This window comes from Emydura macquarii, unplaced genomic scaffold (genome assembly GCF_026122565.2).
Source record: "Emydura macquarii macquarii isolate MOO-44397 ecotype Brisbane River unplaced genomic scaffold, CSIRO-AGI_Emac_v2 contig_1253, whole genome shotgun sequence".
NCBI lineage: Eukaryota > Metazoa > Chordata > Testudines > Chelidae > Emydura > Emydura macquarii.
The window spans coordinates 48257810-48272103 of NW_027131390.1; the positions used below are offsets into that span (position 1 = coordinate 48257810).

Below are 14294 nucleotides of genomic sequence, written 5' to 3' on the forward strand. Positions count from 1 at the left end.
TAGGGATTTCAGTTGGCGTGACCACACTTGAAGTTAGTTGCATGCTAAAGTGTTTTGCTCAACTAGCCCTTTAAGAAGATTTCCAATTACTAACCAATACTTACTTATTTAGGAAACCAGAGGAGGGAATCCATTATATCTAATAGTTCACCAGAAAAAGAAGAGAGAGAAAAGCTTCTGATAAAGTTATTTAACACTCTGCCTGTAGCTCTAACAGCTGCAAGGAAAAAAATCATTGACTACCCTAATTGTCACACTGTGTATTTTCAATGTTATCAAGGAGGATTTCATTACACAGTTTCTTTAACAGTTTAACTTCAGTTCACTGCATTTAAAATTTATCCCTATGTAGGAAGGGATAATGGAAGCAAAGAGACACACGGAGAAAACAGAGGACCAGCAGAGTTAAGGTCAATAAGATGGAGTTTTTCAGTATATAAGGAACAAAACAAATCCTAACAATGGTATTGGTCCATTATTAGATGGAAATAGTAGAATTATCAATAATAGTGCAGAGAAGGTAGAAGTGGTCAATAAATATTTTTGTTCTGTATTTGGGAAAAAACAGATTATGTAGATATATCATGTGATAAGGATAACACTCTCTCCATTCCACTAGTAACTCTGGAAGATGTTAAACAGCAGCTACTAAAGTTAGACATTTTTAAATCTAAAGGTCCACATAACTTGCATCAAAGAGTTTTAAATGAGGTGGCTGAGAAGCTTACTGGGCAGTTAATGTTTATTTTCAGTAAATCTTGGGACACAGAGGATGTTCCAGAAGACTAGAAGAAAGCCTGTCATCCTGCCATTGATCCTGGGCAAGATAATGGAGCAGCTGATACGAAATTTGACAAATAAAGAATGAAGGGAGGGTAGTGTAGTTAATGCAAATTAAAATGGGTTATGTAAAATAGGTTCTATCAAACTAACTTGATATCCTTTTGCATGAGATTACAAGTTTGGTTGATAAAAGTTAATTGTGTTGGTGTAATATATTTAGACTTTTGTAAGACATTTGACTTGGTACCACATTGAAAGCTGGCTAACTGAAAGATTTCAGAATGTAATTCTAAATGGAGAATCATTTTCAAACAGGTGCATTTCTAGTGAGGTCTTGCTGGGATACATTCTTGGTCCTATGCTATTTAATATTTTTATTAAATTACCTCAAAGGAAACAAAATCATCACAAAGATAGCAGATGACACAAAAATTGGGGATATGGTACATAATAAAGAGGATAGGTCACTGATACAGTCATCTAGCTCAATTCAGAGGGGTAGCCGTGTTAGTCTGTATACAGCAAAAACCACAAGGATCCTATAGCACTTTGTCAGATGTGTCAGTGGGTTACAGCCCATGAAAGCTTATGCCTACAGAAATTAAATTTGTTCGACTTTAAAGTGCTACAGGACTCTCATTTTGTCTAGATCAACGGTTCCCAACCTGAGGGGCAGGACCCTACTGGGGGGGTTGGGGGTGGGGGGGTTCGAAGATTCCAGAGAGTACATGAGGCTTCAGTAATATTGAGGTCATTTAGCCCCGAGCTCCGCACCAGGCACAGCAACCTCGAGCGCCACACCGGGTGGAGTGGAGGAGCAGCCCCCTCAAAGGAGCAGCAGGCCAGAACAGTCCCCCCGCCCTGCAGCAGCCAGGCACCCAACTGGGGAGGAGCAGCTCCGCACCCGTGGGGGCCTGGAGCAGCCCCAGCCAACCTGCCAAATGCTGCCTTCCTTATCATTAGTCTATGAGGGAGGGGAAGAGGCAGGGCCAGCCCGGGCACGCACTGATAGCTGTGCCAGGGAAGACTTAGCTTCTTACTCAGGTAAGAGTAATTTATTATTATTATTAGTCATTTAAGGTTATTAGTATGTGTTTATAGGGGTTATGGCCAATAAGGGGGGCAGGGGACGAGGGGGACGTGTTTTACACCTAGTATTAACTACTGGGCCTTTCACTCGAAAAGGGTGGGAACCACTGTGCTAGGTTACTTGATAAATCAGGGACTCAAGCAAACACGTATCTTACTACGGCTAAATGTAAATGTATACATCTAGGAACAAAGAAAATCAATTATATTTGCAGGATGTGGGACTCTATCCTGGGAAACTGACTCTGAAAAAGATTTGGCAATTAGGGTGGATCATTAGCTGAACATGGGCTCCCAGTGCGAATGCTATGGCCAAAAGGGCTCATGCAACCCTTGGATGCGTAAAATATCCAACTATTCCAGAGCTGGAATATTATGTCCAATTCTAGCATTCACAGTTTAAGAAGGATGTTGACAAATTAGAACCGGTTCAGAAAATATCCATGAGAATGATTAAAGGACTAGAAAACATGCCCTATAGTGATAATCTCAAGAAAGCTCAAATCGATTTAGCTTAATAGGGAGAATTTTAAAGAGGGACTGAATTACAGTCTATGAGTAGCTTTAATAAAGTCTCTTTCACCAAGCACAGAGAGAGATAACATGATCCAATGGCTGACAGTTGAAGGTGGATAAATTCAGACTTAATTACCCCTTTGTTAAAAATGTACAGCTTATTTTAACCATTGGAACAATTTACCAAAGGGTGGGGTTGATTCTACACCACTGACCATTTTCAAATCAAGATGCATTTTTTTTTCTAAAATATGTTCTGTAGGAATTACGCTGGGGAATTTCTATGGCATGTGTTATACAGAAGGTTTGACTAGATGATCACAATGGTTCCTTCTGGCCTCATACTCTATTAATCTAGTATGTCATTTCTATTAGCTCTTTGGAGGTCAGTGGTAGACAAAAATTCAGTGGGTGGGAGGGTGCATAAAATATCAATGGTTCAATGTAAAAACATTTCAAAAGCTTTTCCTAGCACTAGAAGGGAGCACAGTAAACTTGACTTATGACACTATGATTCTTAACAACCACCAATCACCACCGCCACACTTTCCAATTGGCTAGCTTCTGTAAAGCCAGAAGTCTTACTTTGCTGAATCATTGGTTGCATTTTGTTTCTTTTTGTAAATCCCTTACCTTTAACTGAGCATATACACATCTGCACACTTAGCTTTAAGAGTTGGTGAATATTTGATTAAAAAGTAACTTGAACTCATATTTATTTATGAAAGTGTTAGCCACTGGAGTACAGAATGTGTTGCGTCTTTATGACTTGACAATAGCTACTACAGTTTCATATCAAATCAAATTCCCATCTTCTAACCACTAATGTTTTTCTTTAAAAGGACTATGTTCAATAAATGTTTAAAAAAATGAGAACCAAAACTCAGAGGCTTTTAAGAATTAGCTTTAATTTGTAGGCAGTGGTTCGTTCCCTTAAAGTAATGTAGTTTTAGTTCAGCAAGAAAGTGTGATAGTTCTTTAATAATATATGCATGTAATAAATGCACCTGCAGCATATCAGAGAAGAAGCAGGTAAGAGGGTCTATATTTGATTTATACATCATTGGAAAAATGACACCAATTCAGACTTGCAAGTTGGCTTTACCTAATTGGAGATTTGTGATGGATTACATGAATATTCACCCTTCTTTGGAGGGAAAGGTCCATAGGTCTTCAGTGTCAGTTGTCCCATCTGCAGCTGTGGGGGGGAGGCGGGGCAGAATCAAAACTGATTGGACAGTGGATTAGAGACGGCCTCCCCGTCTTTCAGAGACTGCCTCAGTTTAATGATGCTTCCCCCAGATTCCGGACCATGGGAAAAAGATTCTCAACCTGCACCAGCACCTTTCAAAAATAATTCTCAACAAAAAAAACATGGAGAACAAGAAAAACAGCCCAGAACTTTAACCATAAGCTAAACAGAACTCTTTTCTCCAAGGAGACAGATCTGTGGATTTTTCACTTTGATGAAGGGCAATTTTTCAGATAAGCAAGCACAACTTCTCCCATTCTATCTCAGTACTGGGTCCACAGATACTCAGGTTAGGATTTTCTCAGTAGTGACAAAAATTCCTAGGAAGAGAACAAAATAGTGGGAGAAAGAGTAAGGGAATACTTTCTAAGGGATCACCTCAGCATGCAGGACCCACTTGCCAAAAGCTGCATCAGCTGAAGACGGAGGATCCATCTTGTAAAACTTGGTAAATATGTGCAGGGATGACCAAGTTGCAGCTTTCATCCTAAGAGGCCTATACCTTCTCAGCTACCACTTGTAGTGAGTGAACTCTGGTGCCCATTGGAGAGATTGAATCAGTTTGCTCTGTAAACCTCAACAACGCACCAGCATATCCACTATGAGATGGATTTTTAGATACCGGAGCACCTCTTTTGCATGCATGAAAAAGACCAATAAGGCTATTTTTCTTATGAGCTTTGTTCTTTTCAGATAAAAACTTTAAGGCTTGCCTTACATGCAGCAAATGCCACAGCTTCTCCTTTCTAGCTCATCTAGACAAAGCTGATCTGAGTCGAGTCAGATCAGGATATGGAATGGCAACAGCATTCATGGCACAGATGAGTATTGATGGCTAAAGGACCAAGAACCACTCTCTCTCTCGAGCTTCTCTGCAACACACCACACAATTGATCATGACATACTGCTGTCCCGCCTAAAAGATTCAGCAGAGGTCCAGGGAAATGTACAAAAGTGGTTTGAGATCAACCTGAAGGGACACACTCAGAGGACAGTGATGGGAATTGTACATCTGCCATCAGACCACTCAGTTGAAGAGTCCGACAAAGATTAATTTTATCCCTTGTCCTATTCACTGTGTGTTCATAGCCCCTAGGAGAGCTGATAAAATGACAGGGGGGTTGATACCAAATATATGCAGCAGGTACATAGCTCTGGCTATCCTTTACAACATATAGCACCATCACTGTCACCACACTAGCCCATTGCAAGCCAAGCTCAATTTCTGAACAAAAACCAGCTGGCTGATGTTCAATTTGAGGAAAATGGAGATTATACTAGTTGGCAGAAGAAAACTTTGAGTACACAGCTACAGTGCAGTCCCTTCTGACTGAACATGCATATTGATCAAGTAGGTCTATATGTTAGGGTTGTTCCTGCATGCCTTACTGACACTAAACCCTCACACTGCAGTGTTCATGAGCAATAAATTCTATCCTCTACAGCTGATCTGGAAACTACTACTTCTCCTGGCAGAGGACAACTTGCCAGATACACTACTTTGTTAACTCTTAGCTAGCCTATACCAAGGCAGTTTATAAGGGTATGAAGCTGTCAACCCTGGAGTAACTACAGCTAGTACAAAGTGCAGTAATGGACATCCTCAGCCCCACAGAGGTTATTGTGAGCACATCACATTCTCTACTCAGTACTCCCTATACGTGATATCAAATTCAGAAAAAACAGCCACCAAAATTCCTCCAATTTACATCTGTGCATAGGTCCACCACTCAAGGTTTCAATTACCTTACGGCCTGAAAAAGCTTTTGTCAACATGCAGCAGAATATGCTACCCATCTTTCAATATGCAGTGCAGACTGTCTGAATAAAATGCATTACGCACTGAGGCACAAGCAAGACCTACATAAAGCAATAAAAAGCATGAGTTGAAGGCACTAGAAGGGAATGAAATGAAATATCATCTGAAACGTGATGTAGTGGGTATGAGGTAAATCAAAGCTTGTGAGAGCATGTGGATGACTGAAGAGTTTAATCATTTGTATGGTATATGTAAAGTGATTTTATTTATTTCTAAGTGCTCCTCTGACTGTCACTTTTTGGTATTATAAAATGCTCAAGATTTTGGGGCAATAAACAAGTGCTGTGTGTGCAAGCAGGACCGTGATTCTTTGAATCACCTAAGAACAAATGAAAGTACTGTTTAATATGAAAGAGACTGAGGGAGCACCCATAATATAAAACACTAGTGGAGGAAGAACCCATGCCCCAGGTCTTCAGACCACAGCACAATAAAGTAGTGAGTGCCACAACACCGGTCTCCTAAACTGGCATGGAACAGGAAGCCTATACACCATTTCCTGACCTGAAATGTGACAAAGTGAGTGAGGACATCTCCTCAGGTACAAACGTTTACACATTCATTTGTAACTTAAGAGTTAACGTACACAATGGAGCAGGTCCAGTGGACACAACATTGCATGGCCAACATCTTTTGGGAGACTTTGGTGGGACTTGAGGAGTAAAGTGCTATTCCACATGATTAAGGGTATCAGAATCTAGCCCTAAGAAAATATTTCAAACAAACAATGAACAGTAAATAAAGGTTATTTGTTACCAGATTTCTTCAAAATAGTTGTGTATTCACACTCATGGGTACTGCGCAGTCTTGTGGTGCCTTATGGTAAAATCTTCTCCCAGCAGTGTCCATTAGAGCACACTCACACCACCAGGCCCTTCCCTTTCAGGATCTCTGAACATCCTGAGAGTGAGACTATAGATGAGGTGGAGCACCCTCTACCACCTCAGATCCTTTCACTGCAATGCCCGGGAACAATACACAGCTAGGACTCTGGCAAAGACAGACAGATAAGTGGGGAGCAAGAATATGCAGAGCCATCTTGAAGAACCCAAGTTACAAGTAACGTTCATTTCCTGTTTGAATGGTTCTGCATATTCCCATTTATGAGATAGACTCATAAGCAGTGCTGAAAATAACATGGAGGCAAGGACAGAGTCCTAAGTGAATATAGACTGAGGCACCACTCTATCAACTGCAGCATCTGCCCTAGAGGCCAAGTCCAAACCACAATGCTTTATCGAAAGTGTGAACAGAACTTCAGGTAACAGCTCTGCAAATCTCCACCACAAGGACTTGTTTAAGGGGAGGGAGAGAGGTTGCCACAGCTCTAGTGGAATGTGGACATATTGTCCCAGGAAGAGGAGTCTCTGCAAAGGATAACATTCAACAATACATTGCCTAATGCTCCTAAAAATGGTAAGGGAAAAATTATACATCCCATTCGATTTTTAGCATAAACAAACCATCTAGATGATTTACATAACCTTTTAGTTCTGTGCAAATAATAAAGCAAGAATCCTTTTTTCATCCAAAGTACATAAAGCCAAGTCACCCTTATTAGAATGTGGTTTCGGGGAAAAACCCAGCAAATCAATGGACTGATTGACATGAAAATCAGAAACCCCACCTTTGGCAAAAAGCTAGGGTCACATTAAAGAACCATTTACCTTCATGAAAAATGGTGAACAGTGGATCAGCCATAAGAGAATTTAGCTCACCTCACTTTTCTGGAAGATGTTACAGCATCAATAAAAGCCATTTTAATAGATAAATAACGTAAAGAACATTCAGCAAAAGATTCAAATGGTAGTTTCATCAGCATGGCTAGAACCAAATTAAGTTCCCAAGAGGGACAGGATCTCTCAAAGAAATAAAACACATTAAATAAAAACTTCAGAAACTTCTTAATGGTATTATGTACAAAGTGTGATCTACCATCAACTAAAGTATGATAGACAGAAATGGTTGCAAAATTAATCTTTAATGATGAATTAGATAACACTTCAGATTTAAAAAAAACATCAAATATTCTAGAACACAGAGCACGGATATGGAAGCAGGAGAGATGCCCTTCCCAGTCATTTAAGTCACATATCTGGTCCATTTTGACTTGTAATATTGTCTGATTGGACTTTATATCTAATTTGAAGAAGTCAATCACCCATGCTGTCAGATGGAGGGACTGCTAGTTGGGATGAAGAAACCTCCCTTCCAGCTGAGACAACAGATCTGATGACAGAGGAATATGCACAAAGATTCTGCTGGACAGTTGGAGGAGACAGCATAACATTGCTGGCACAGCCAGGCTGGGCAATGATAATCATCCTCATGTCCAGATATACCTTCCTTGCCACTTTCTGGATCAATGGAAAGGGGGTAAAAGTCATACTACAGGCCCTTTCCTCAGTGCAGTAGAAAATCATCTGATGAAGACTGGCTGTCCATTCTGGCTCCGGAACAGAAGAGTTAACATTTCCTGTTAAAACTTGTAAATAGGTCCATGTCTGGCCGATCGCATCTGGCAAACATGTGGTAAACCAATTAATCCTTCAGGGACCACTTGTATCCGAGACATGTCTCTAAGATGGTCTGCAGGCACACTGCTCTCTCCCAGCAAATGCAGGGTTACTGGAAACATATTGTGGAAGATGCACCAATCCCATAACCTTATTGTTTCTGCACAAAGAGGTGAAAAGTGAGCACACTCCCCCCTGCTTGTTGACATAATGGACAATACTTCTGCAGTGTCCTACTACTTGCACCATCCTTCCCTGAGGAAGGAAGGATATGAGGATTAGACAAATGGCTCAACTCCAACACACAGACATGCAGAATCTCCTCCTGAGACCAATGCCCTTGAACTGCAAGATGATTCAGATGTGTCCCCCCAACCACCGTTGAACACATCTGAAATTATCACCACCAAAGCTGCTGGAGGATCAAACTGGACATCTCCTAGGATATTTATTCTCATTAAGATGTTTGGAGGTATGGTGACCCACAAGAGCAAATTTTCCCAGACAGACTGTAAACCTGAAACATCCAGTGCTGCATAGGCATTGTGCATTGTACAAAAGGAGTTACATATGTAGTGACCACCATGAGACCCGGGGGGGGGAGGAAAAAAAGATTACTCTTAAATTGGACACTCCTGAGCATTGAGAATAAGCTGCCTCAACCTCAGAAGCCTGACCTACAGCTAAAAGACTCTCCCTTACACTTAATCCAGTGTGGAATCTATGAATAGAATTATCTGAGTCAAGCATAGATTTGATTTTGCTGTATTGTTAAGACGACCCAGGTCCAAGAATAGATTGGTTGTAACAGCTATATGGCTGAACAGCTCACCCACAGTATTCCAGCAAGATGGTGATTGACTCTTTCTTTGGTCAGGATCTCTCTCAGAGGCTTAACGGTGTTGGTGCCTGTGTCTTCTTAGATGAAAGACAATTTAGGGTTCTCTGCCCCTTTCTTTTATAATCCACTGAATCTTTGAAGTGGATTCTGCTGAGGGTTACCCTTCAAAGTAAAAAGGGTATTCAAGTAATAAAGGTGGTGACAGTCTACTGGAGAAGGTAGCTCCAGGCTCTTCCCCCACCTGTGTCTGCTGAAATCCAAATTGGTCAGTTTCCTGCCATCTTATCCCCTGCTGTCTTGAGTACCCTGTTAAACTACCTATATGTAAAGTGAGGTAAATACACATTCCTTTGTTTAGGATAGACCCCCTTTAACAACTTTTACCTAGGCAAGGCTGTGTGATTTTGAGTGTGTACTAATATCACATGGAGGAATTCATAACTTTACATATAACATTGTTACAGCAAATTTTTTCAAATGCTCTCACAAGGCACACTTTTTTTTAAACAAAGATTACAATGGTATATAGGGTGTGAATACAGGGATGCTTAGTGTCATGACAAACCAAAATGTGAAAATATGCATCCTTTAAATTAAGAGAGACGCAAACCAAACCGTGAACAAAAGAGAAGGGATTTATGGTGGTGAAAGATTTGGATGATTGCTATAATATCTGCATTAAGAATTAAATAAGTCATGGAATAATCTAGGAAAATATTTGCTGTCCCCTTCATTCAAATACAGGAATTAGAAAACCCAAAGAGTTGAAGATTTGGCTATTAGTTCTTTCCAGACATGGTTTCCCCTGAAATACTTTTAAAAAGCACAGCAAAGGACATTTTTCACTGAAAATGCCACAAAATTCACTTAATATTTATACTAATTTCTTCCTTTTTTCAAAGTATCAGGACAAGTACTTCCTTTAGATACAGATACAGTGTTATTGCAGAAGGTACTATACACGGTCATTAAAAACCTCCTCAGAAGATTAATGTGTTCAAATGAGATGTTGAGCTCTACAATACCAGAATTTTTAAAAGCTCTCAAAACATCAAATTCTTCCAACCTTATAGAGAGAGTTACATGAGCCTGCTTTCCTGGTTATGTATTACGTAGTGGACCAGATGGCAGAATCAAATTAGGTTTCTAGGTCATGATCCTTTCACACTTACACATCTGTAAGGAATACTTGCTTGAGTAATTTCATTGTCCTCAATAGAACCAATTGAGAGAATAAGAAAACTAAATCCTTAGTTTGTAGCTGTCCCTAAAACAACTAGTAAAACATTTGAAATGCAAGTACAGTAGGACCACTATTTTATGAACTAATTGGTGATTGAGGAGTTCATAAAACTAAGATGAACATCTCAAACTACAGTATGCACCATGCCTAAGTTGCAGTAAGATGTATTGTATTGCTTTCTTCTTGTCCTTCAAGACCTTGAAAATCGCCTTGCATGGTTTGAAGGCATCAGAAGGTGAAGGGGTGTTAATTTGTTCTTCAATGACATCCCTTTCATTATGTGATTTTTTTTCCCCCCCACGGGGAAAAAGGGTTTGTATAACTTGTGGTTCAAAAGATTGGGTGTTTGTAAATTGAAGTACCACTGTATTTCAAACTTTGCATTATATCAAGTTCTGAATTAGACTAGATTCTTTCCTCACAGTATATGTGCACGTTTAAGGGAATGTTTTACCTCTAGTCACAGGGACCTCAATGGCACGCCCAGATTCTAAAGTTTGTAACGTAGCTTGCAAACCTGTAACCTAAAGAATAAAAATAAAGAACAGTTATGAGGACTTTGCTTTTGTACCCTGTAACCACAAGTACAGAAGACAGAACAAATATGTATAAATAATTAATCAATCAGTAAATACCATACGTAATTACTGATTTATCTAACACTCTACCTCTGTCAGAATATACAGAGATTTTAAATCATTTCATTCAATTTCCTGTCCAAGAAACAGCTCGACTAACTCATTTTGAAAATATTTAGTCCAACAATGATATAAAATAACCTATCCAGAATTTCTGGTTGGATTACTACATATTTTTTTAAAACAAGGCAAATATAGACAAAGTTATGCCCATGTTACATCAACTTTCAAACATAATTTCTCATTGAATTAAGAGTTAGTGTGGTGGTACAATATGGCCTATAGGTGTTGTCACGATACAACTGATGACATGATATGGTACTGTACATTAAGGAATGCTGGTCATCCCAGTAGTTGGTAAGCTGAACTGTCAAGTATAAGAACTTTCATTTTCCTTACACCAGAGGATGACTTTGCAAGATAAATCTTTTATTCTGTGTTTAAATAACTGATCTCTTCCTGTGTCAATATATTGGCCATAACCCTTCTTTTCCTCTAGGACATTTTCCTTTATGTAGACTTTTGTTCTTAACCCATCCCTAAAGGGGCAAGAGGTCATCTACACCAACCTTTAGATGAGATTAAAAGGGCCAGGAACAGGCAAAACACAACCTTTTTATCTCCACTTGGAGGACAAAGGTGTTTATCTGGTACATACTACTTCAGGAAGCAGGAGTTTTAAGATCATTCCCAAGTAGAAAAATACATGTATAATTGTAATTATGTAATTGTCTAGGCCTCAGCTAAATTATGTGGAGGTTAGCAGTACTGATGTTGCATCTCTATAGGTATGCTGTGAAGTATCTGAAACTATTGAAGATAAATTGATACATCTTTCTTTAAACCTTTTTGACTGACAATATTTGATTAAAGCTATTTTGGCAGCTAATAAACTTTGAGGATGGTTTCCTATGCAGTATCCATAAGGATTAATATATTATCAAAATTATAGTACTTTGATATGGTTTCAGCATAAGTAATCTGACTAGGTCATATTTCCACTGATGTTTCATTCTGAAATATGAAAGCTGAAAGAATGATTAAGATGATGCTTCTGGTAGACCTATTCCTGTTAATATGTTTACTTGGGTGCAGGACTGTGTGTTCAGTTTTAGATTGGCCTAGCAAAGAACAAATTCCAGGAGTCTGTACTAGTGATTTTTTCTGATTGATACTGAGGTGACTATAGGTACATCCAGTTTAAACAATTAACAAAATTTTGGCTCTTCAACTACATGACATCATCAGGGTACTTGAAGGCAGATATGACTTTAACATTCTGTCTGGCTACATTAAACTAAAGCATCAAGATTTGTATAAACTTTTAAAGAATATTTGTATTCAAATATTTGTATTACAAAATATTTGTAAGTAAGTCACATGAAACTCAGAAATACTTTTCTTCAACCTCTAGCCTGCTGTTTTATTTAAAAAAAATATGAATCAGCTGCCTGTATATTTCTGCCAGTGTAGTTGACTGTATTTTTACCTGACCAACTGCTCTGTCTCTCTCCAAGCTGGTTAGCATTTTCTGTCTCAGTGTAGTCTGATATTTTTCAGTCAACTGCCTCAGCATTGGCTCATATGATGCATAATGTGCCTTCAGCCTATGAACAATAAAAAGCCAAAAGTATTTTAAAGGATGACTGAGTTAAATCCGTGATTTCCATCTAAATAACTTTTCCCCCCATGTACTATAGAGAATAGAATGTAGAAAGGTCAAAACAAAGGAGACAGCAAATGTTATTTAGCATGCAACCATCCCACTGAAGTACTTCCCCCTCAAAAACAAAAACAAAAGAAGTATGTCTCAGTTGTTCAGTAATAGGATCTGTATATCCTGCCACCAAAACCTTTTGAAGTAATCTATCCAGTTTTGTTTTCTTTTTCAGCAACTCCCCTAATCTTCAAAGTACAGTAAGTGCGTTACATACATTAACCTTTTTTAATCTTTGCTACCTTTTTAATCTTTGCTTCCTTTTTAGATGGATATTATTTCACTGGGAGAAAGAAAAATGCAGATAGGATTTGACAACCAAGTAGGCTGCTAATTTAGAAAAATATGAAATTGTGGCATTAATTACAGTAGAAACTATATTTGGATCCCTTCATCGTATTAACAAGAAGCTAAGTCTCCCATACCAACTCATTAATCAAAATAGGAGAATGTTCTGCTACATTTTTCAGGAGAAATTGTTCAGCTCAATACACAACAATTAACAACTTCAAGAATATTATGTTTTGCCAGAATGCTGGCAAAAAGACAAAACCGGGATTTTTCTTGCAGTAAGATAGACTGTAAAGTTAAAATGTATATGATGCGAGTCAGCCAAAATCATTAGGGGTGCTGAGAGGGATTAAAATATGCAAATCCGAGGATTCGGCCTAAAGCTCGCTTTAAAATTGATCAACTCAAGGAAGAGAGATTCTGAAGAATTATCACTGTTTATTTATGGTATGTCTACAACAACAAAAAACCCACACACCAAAAACCCTGCAGCAGCAAGTCTCAGAGCCCATGTCAACTGACTTGAGCTCCTGGGACTCATGCTACAGGCCTAAAGCAAAACAGTATAGACATCTCCACCTGGGCTGGCCCCTGGGCTCTGAAAACCATCCAGGGGTGTGGGTCTCAGAGCCCAGGCTCAGCCCAATGGAGAACATTTACACTTTTTTTTTTTTAAGCCCCATAATGTGAGCCCCAAAGCCCAAGTCAATGAACCCAGGCTCTGAGATTTGCTGCAATGGGGATTTTACTACAGTGTAGACCTACCCTTGGTCAGTTACCTAATCTTGACCAGCATAGGAATGACAGGTAATACTAGTTGAAGGAAAGGAGCACAAAAATTTCCAGGAGCAGTAGCTATTTCAAAATGATGAAATAATGGAAATTAATAGTAAAGAACTCATAGGAAAGAGTCATAACAGTTTGAGCTTATTTGCACTTAAAGCAATTCAAAACCCAGGTAGAAAGCTCAAGTTTCAGGAGATTATTAAAAAGGATTAATGGAAAGACCATCTCAAAGGGCCTGATTTCCACAGGTAGTACAACTTTTTACTAAACAGATCTTGAACATAAGACAACCTTTGGAGAAAAATGGATCTAAAAATCAGAGGTCACTTTGTAATAATGGGAAAATACCTGGAGGAAAGCCACTCTCTCATCTATTTGTTTAACCATTAAAGAAATTTACAAAAAAATACTTTATCAATAGTATATCCCTCCATTTCATATATTTTCCTTATACAAAAAAGGAAGTCCTAAACCTAAGGGAAGATAATGTGGAGGAATTAGATATCTTTCTGTATATACTGGAGGAATGACCTAAGACCTTGTTTACACTTGCAGTGGCCTTTAGGTAGGCTGCATCCATACTCACTATGGTGTGTAATTGCATGTGGAAAAAGTGAAAGGCTCTGGGAAGGGGAAGGCAGCAGGGAAAGGCTGCAATAGTGGGGAGCTGCCAGAACCTTTCCCTGTTGCCGGAGTCTTTCACTACAGCAGGAAAAGGCTCCAGCAAGCAGCAGGACACTACATTCCTAAAAATAGCAGTGCAGACATGGCAGTCACTGTTTGGGCATATGGGGAGCTGTGTA

General features: G+C 39.1%; 1 protein-coding gene across 6 annotated transcripts in view; it reads right to left on the bottom strand.

The window, feature by feature from the left end:
* The window catches only part of SPAG16 (sperm associated antigen 16), a 667175-nt gene that overhangs the window by 619514 nt on the left and 33367 nt on the right, over positions 1-14294 (bottom strand). For all 6 annotated transcript variants that reach the window (XM_067548711.1, XM_067548708.1, XM_067548713.1 and 3 more), the window contains 2 exons: positions 12187-12304; positions 10514-10583 (listed from right to left, as the gene is read on the bottom strand). In XM_067548711.1, coding sequence (XP_067404812.1) covers positions 10514-10583; positions 12187-12304 — 188 coding nt within the window. The remainder of the gene's footprint in view (positions 1-10513; positions 10584-12186; positions 12305-14294) is intronic.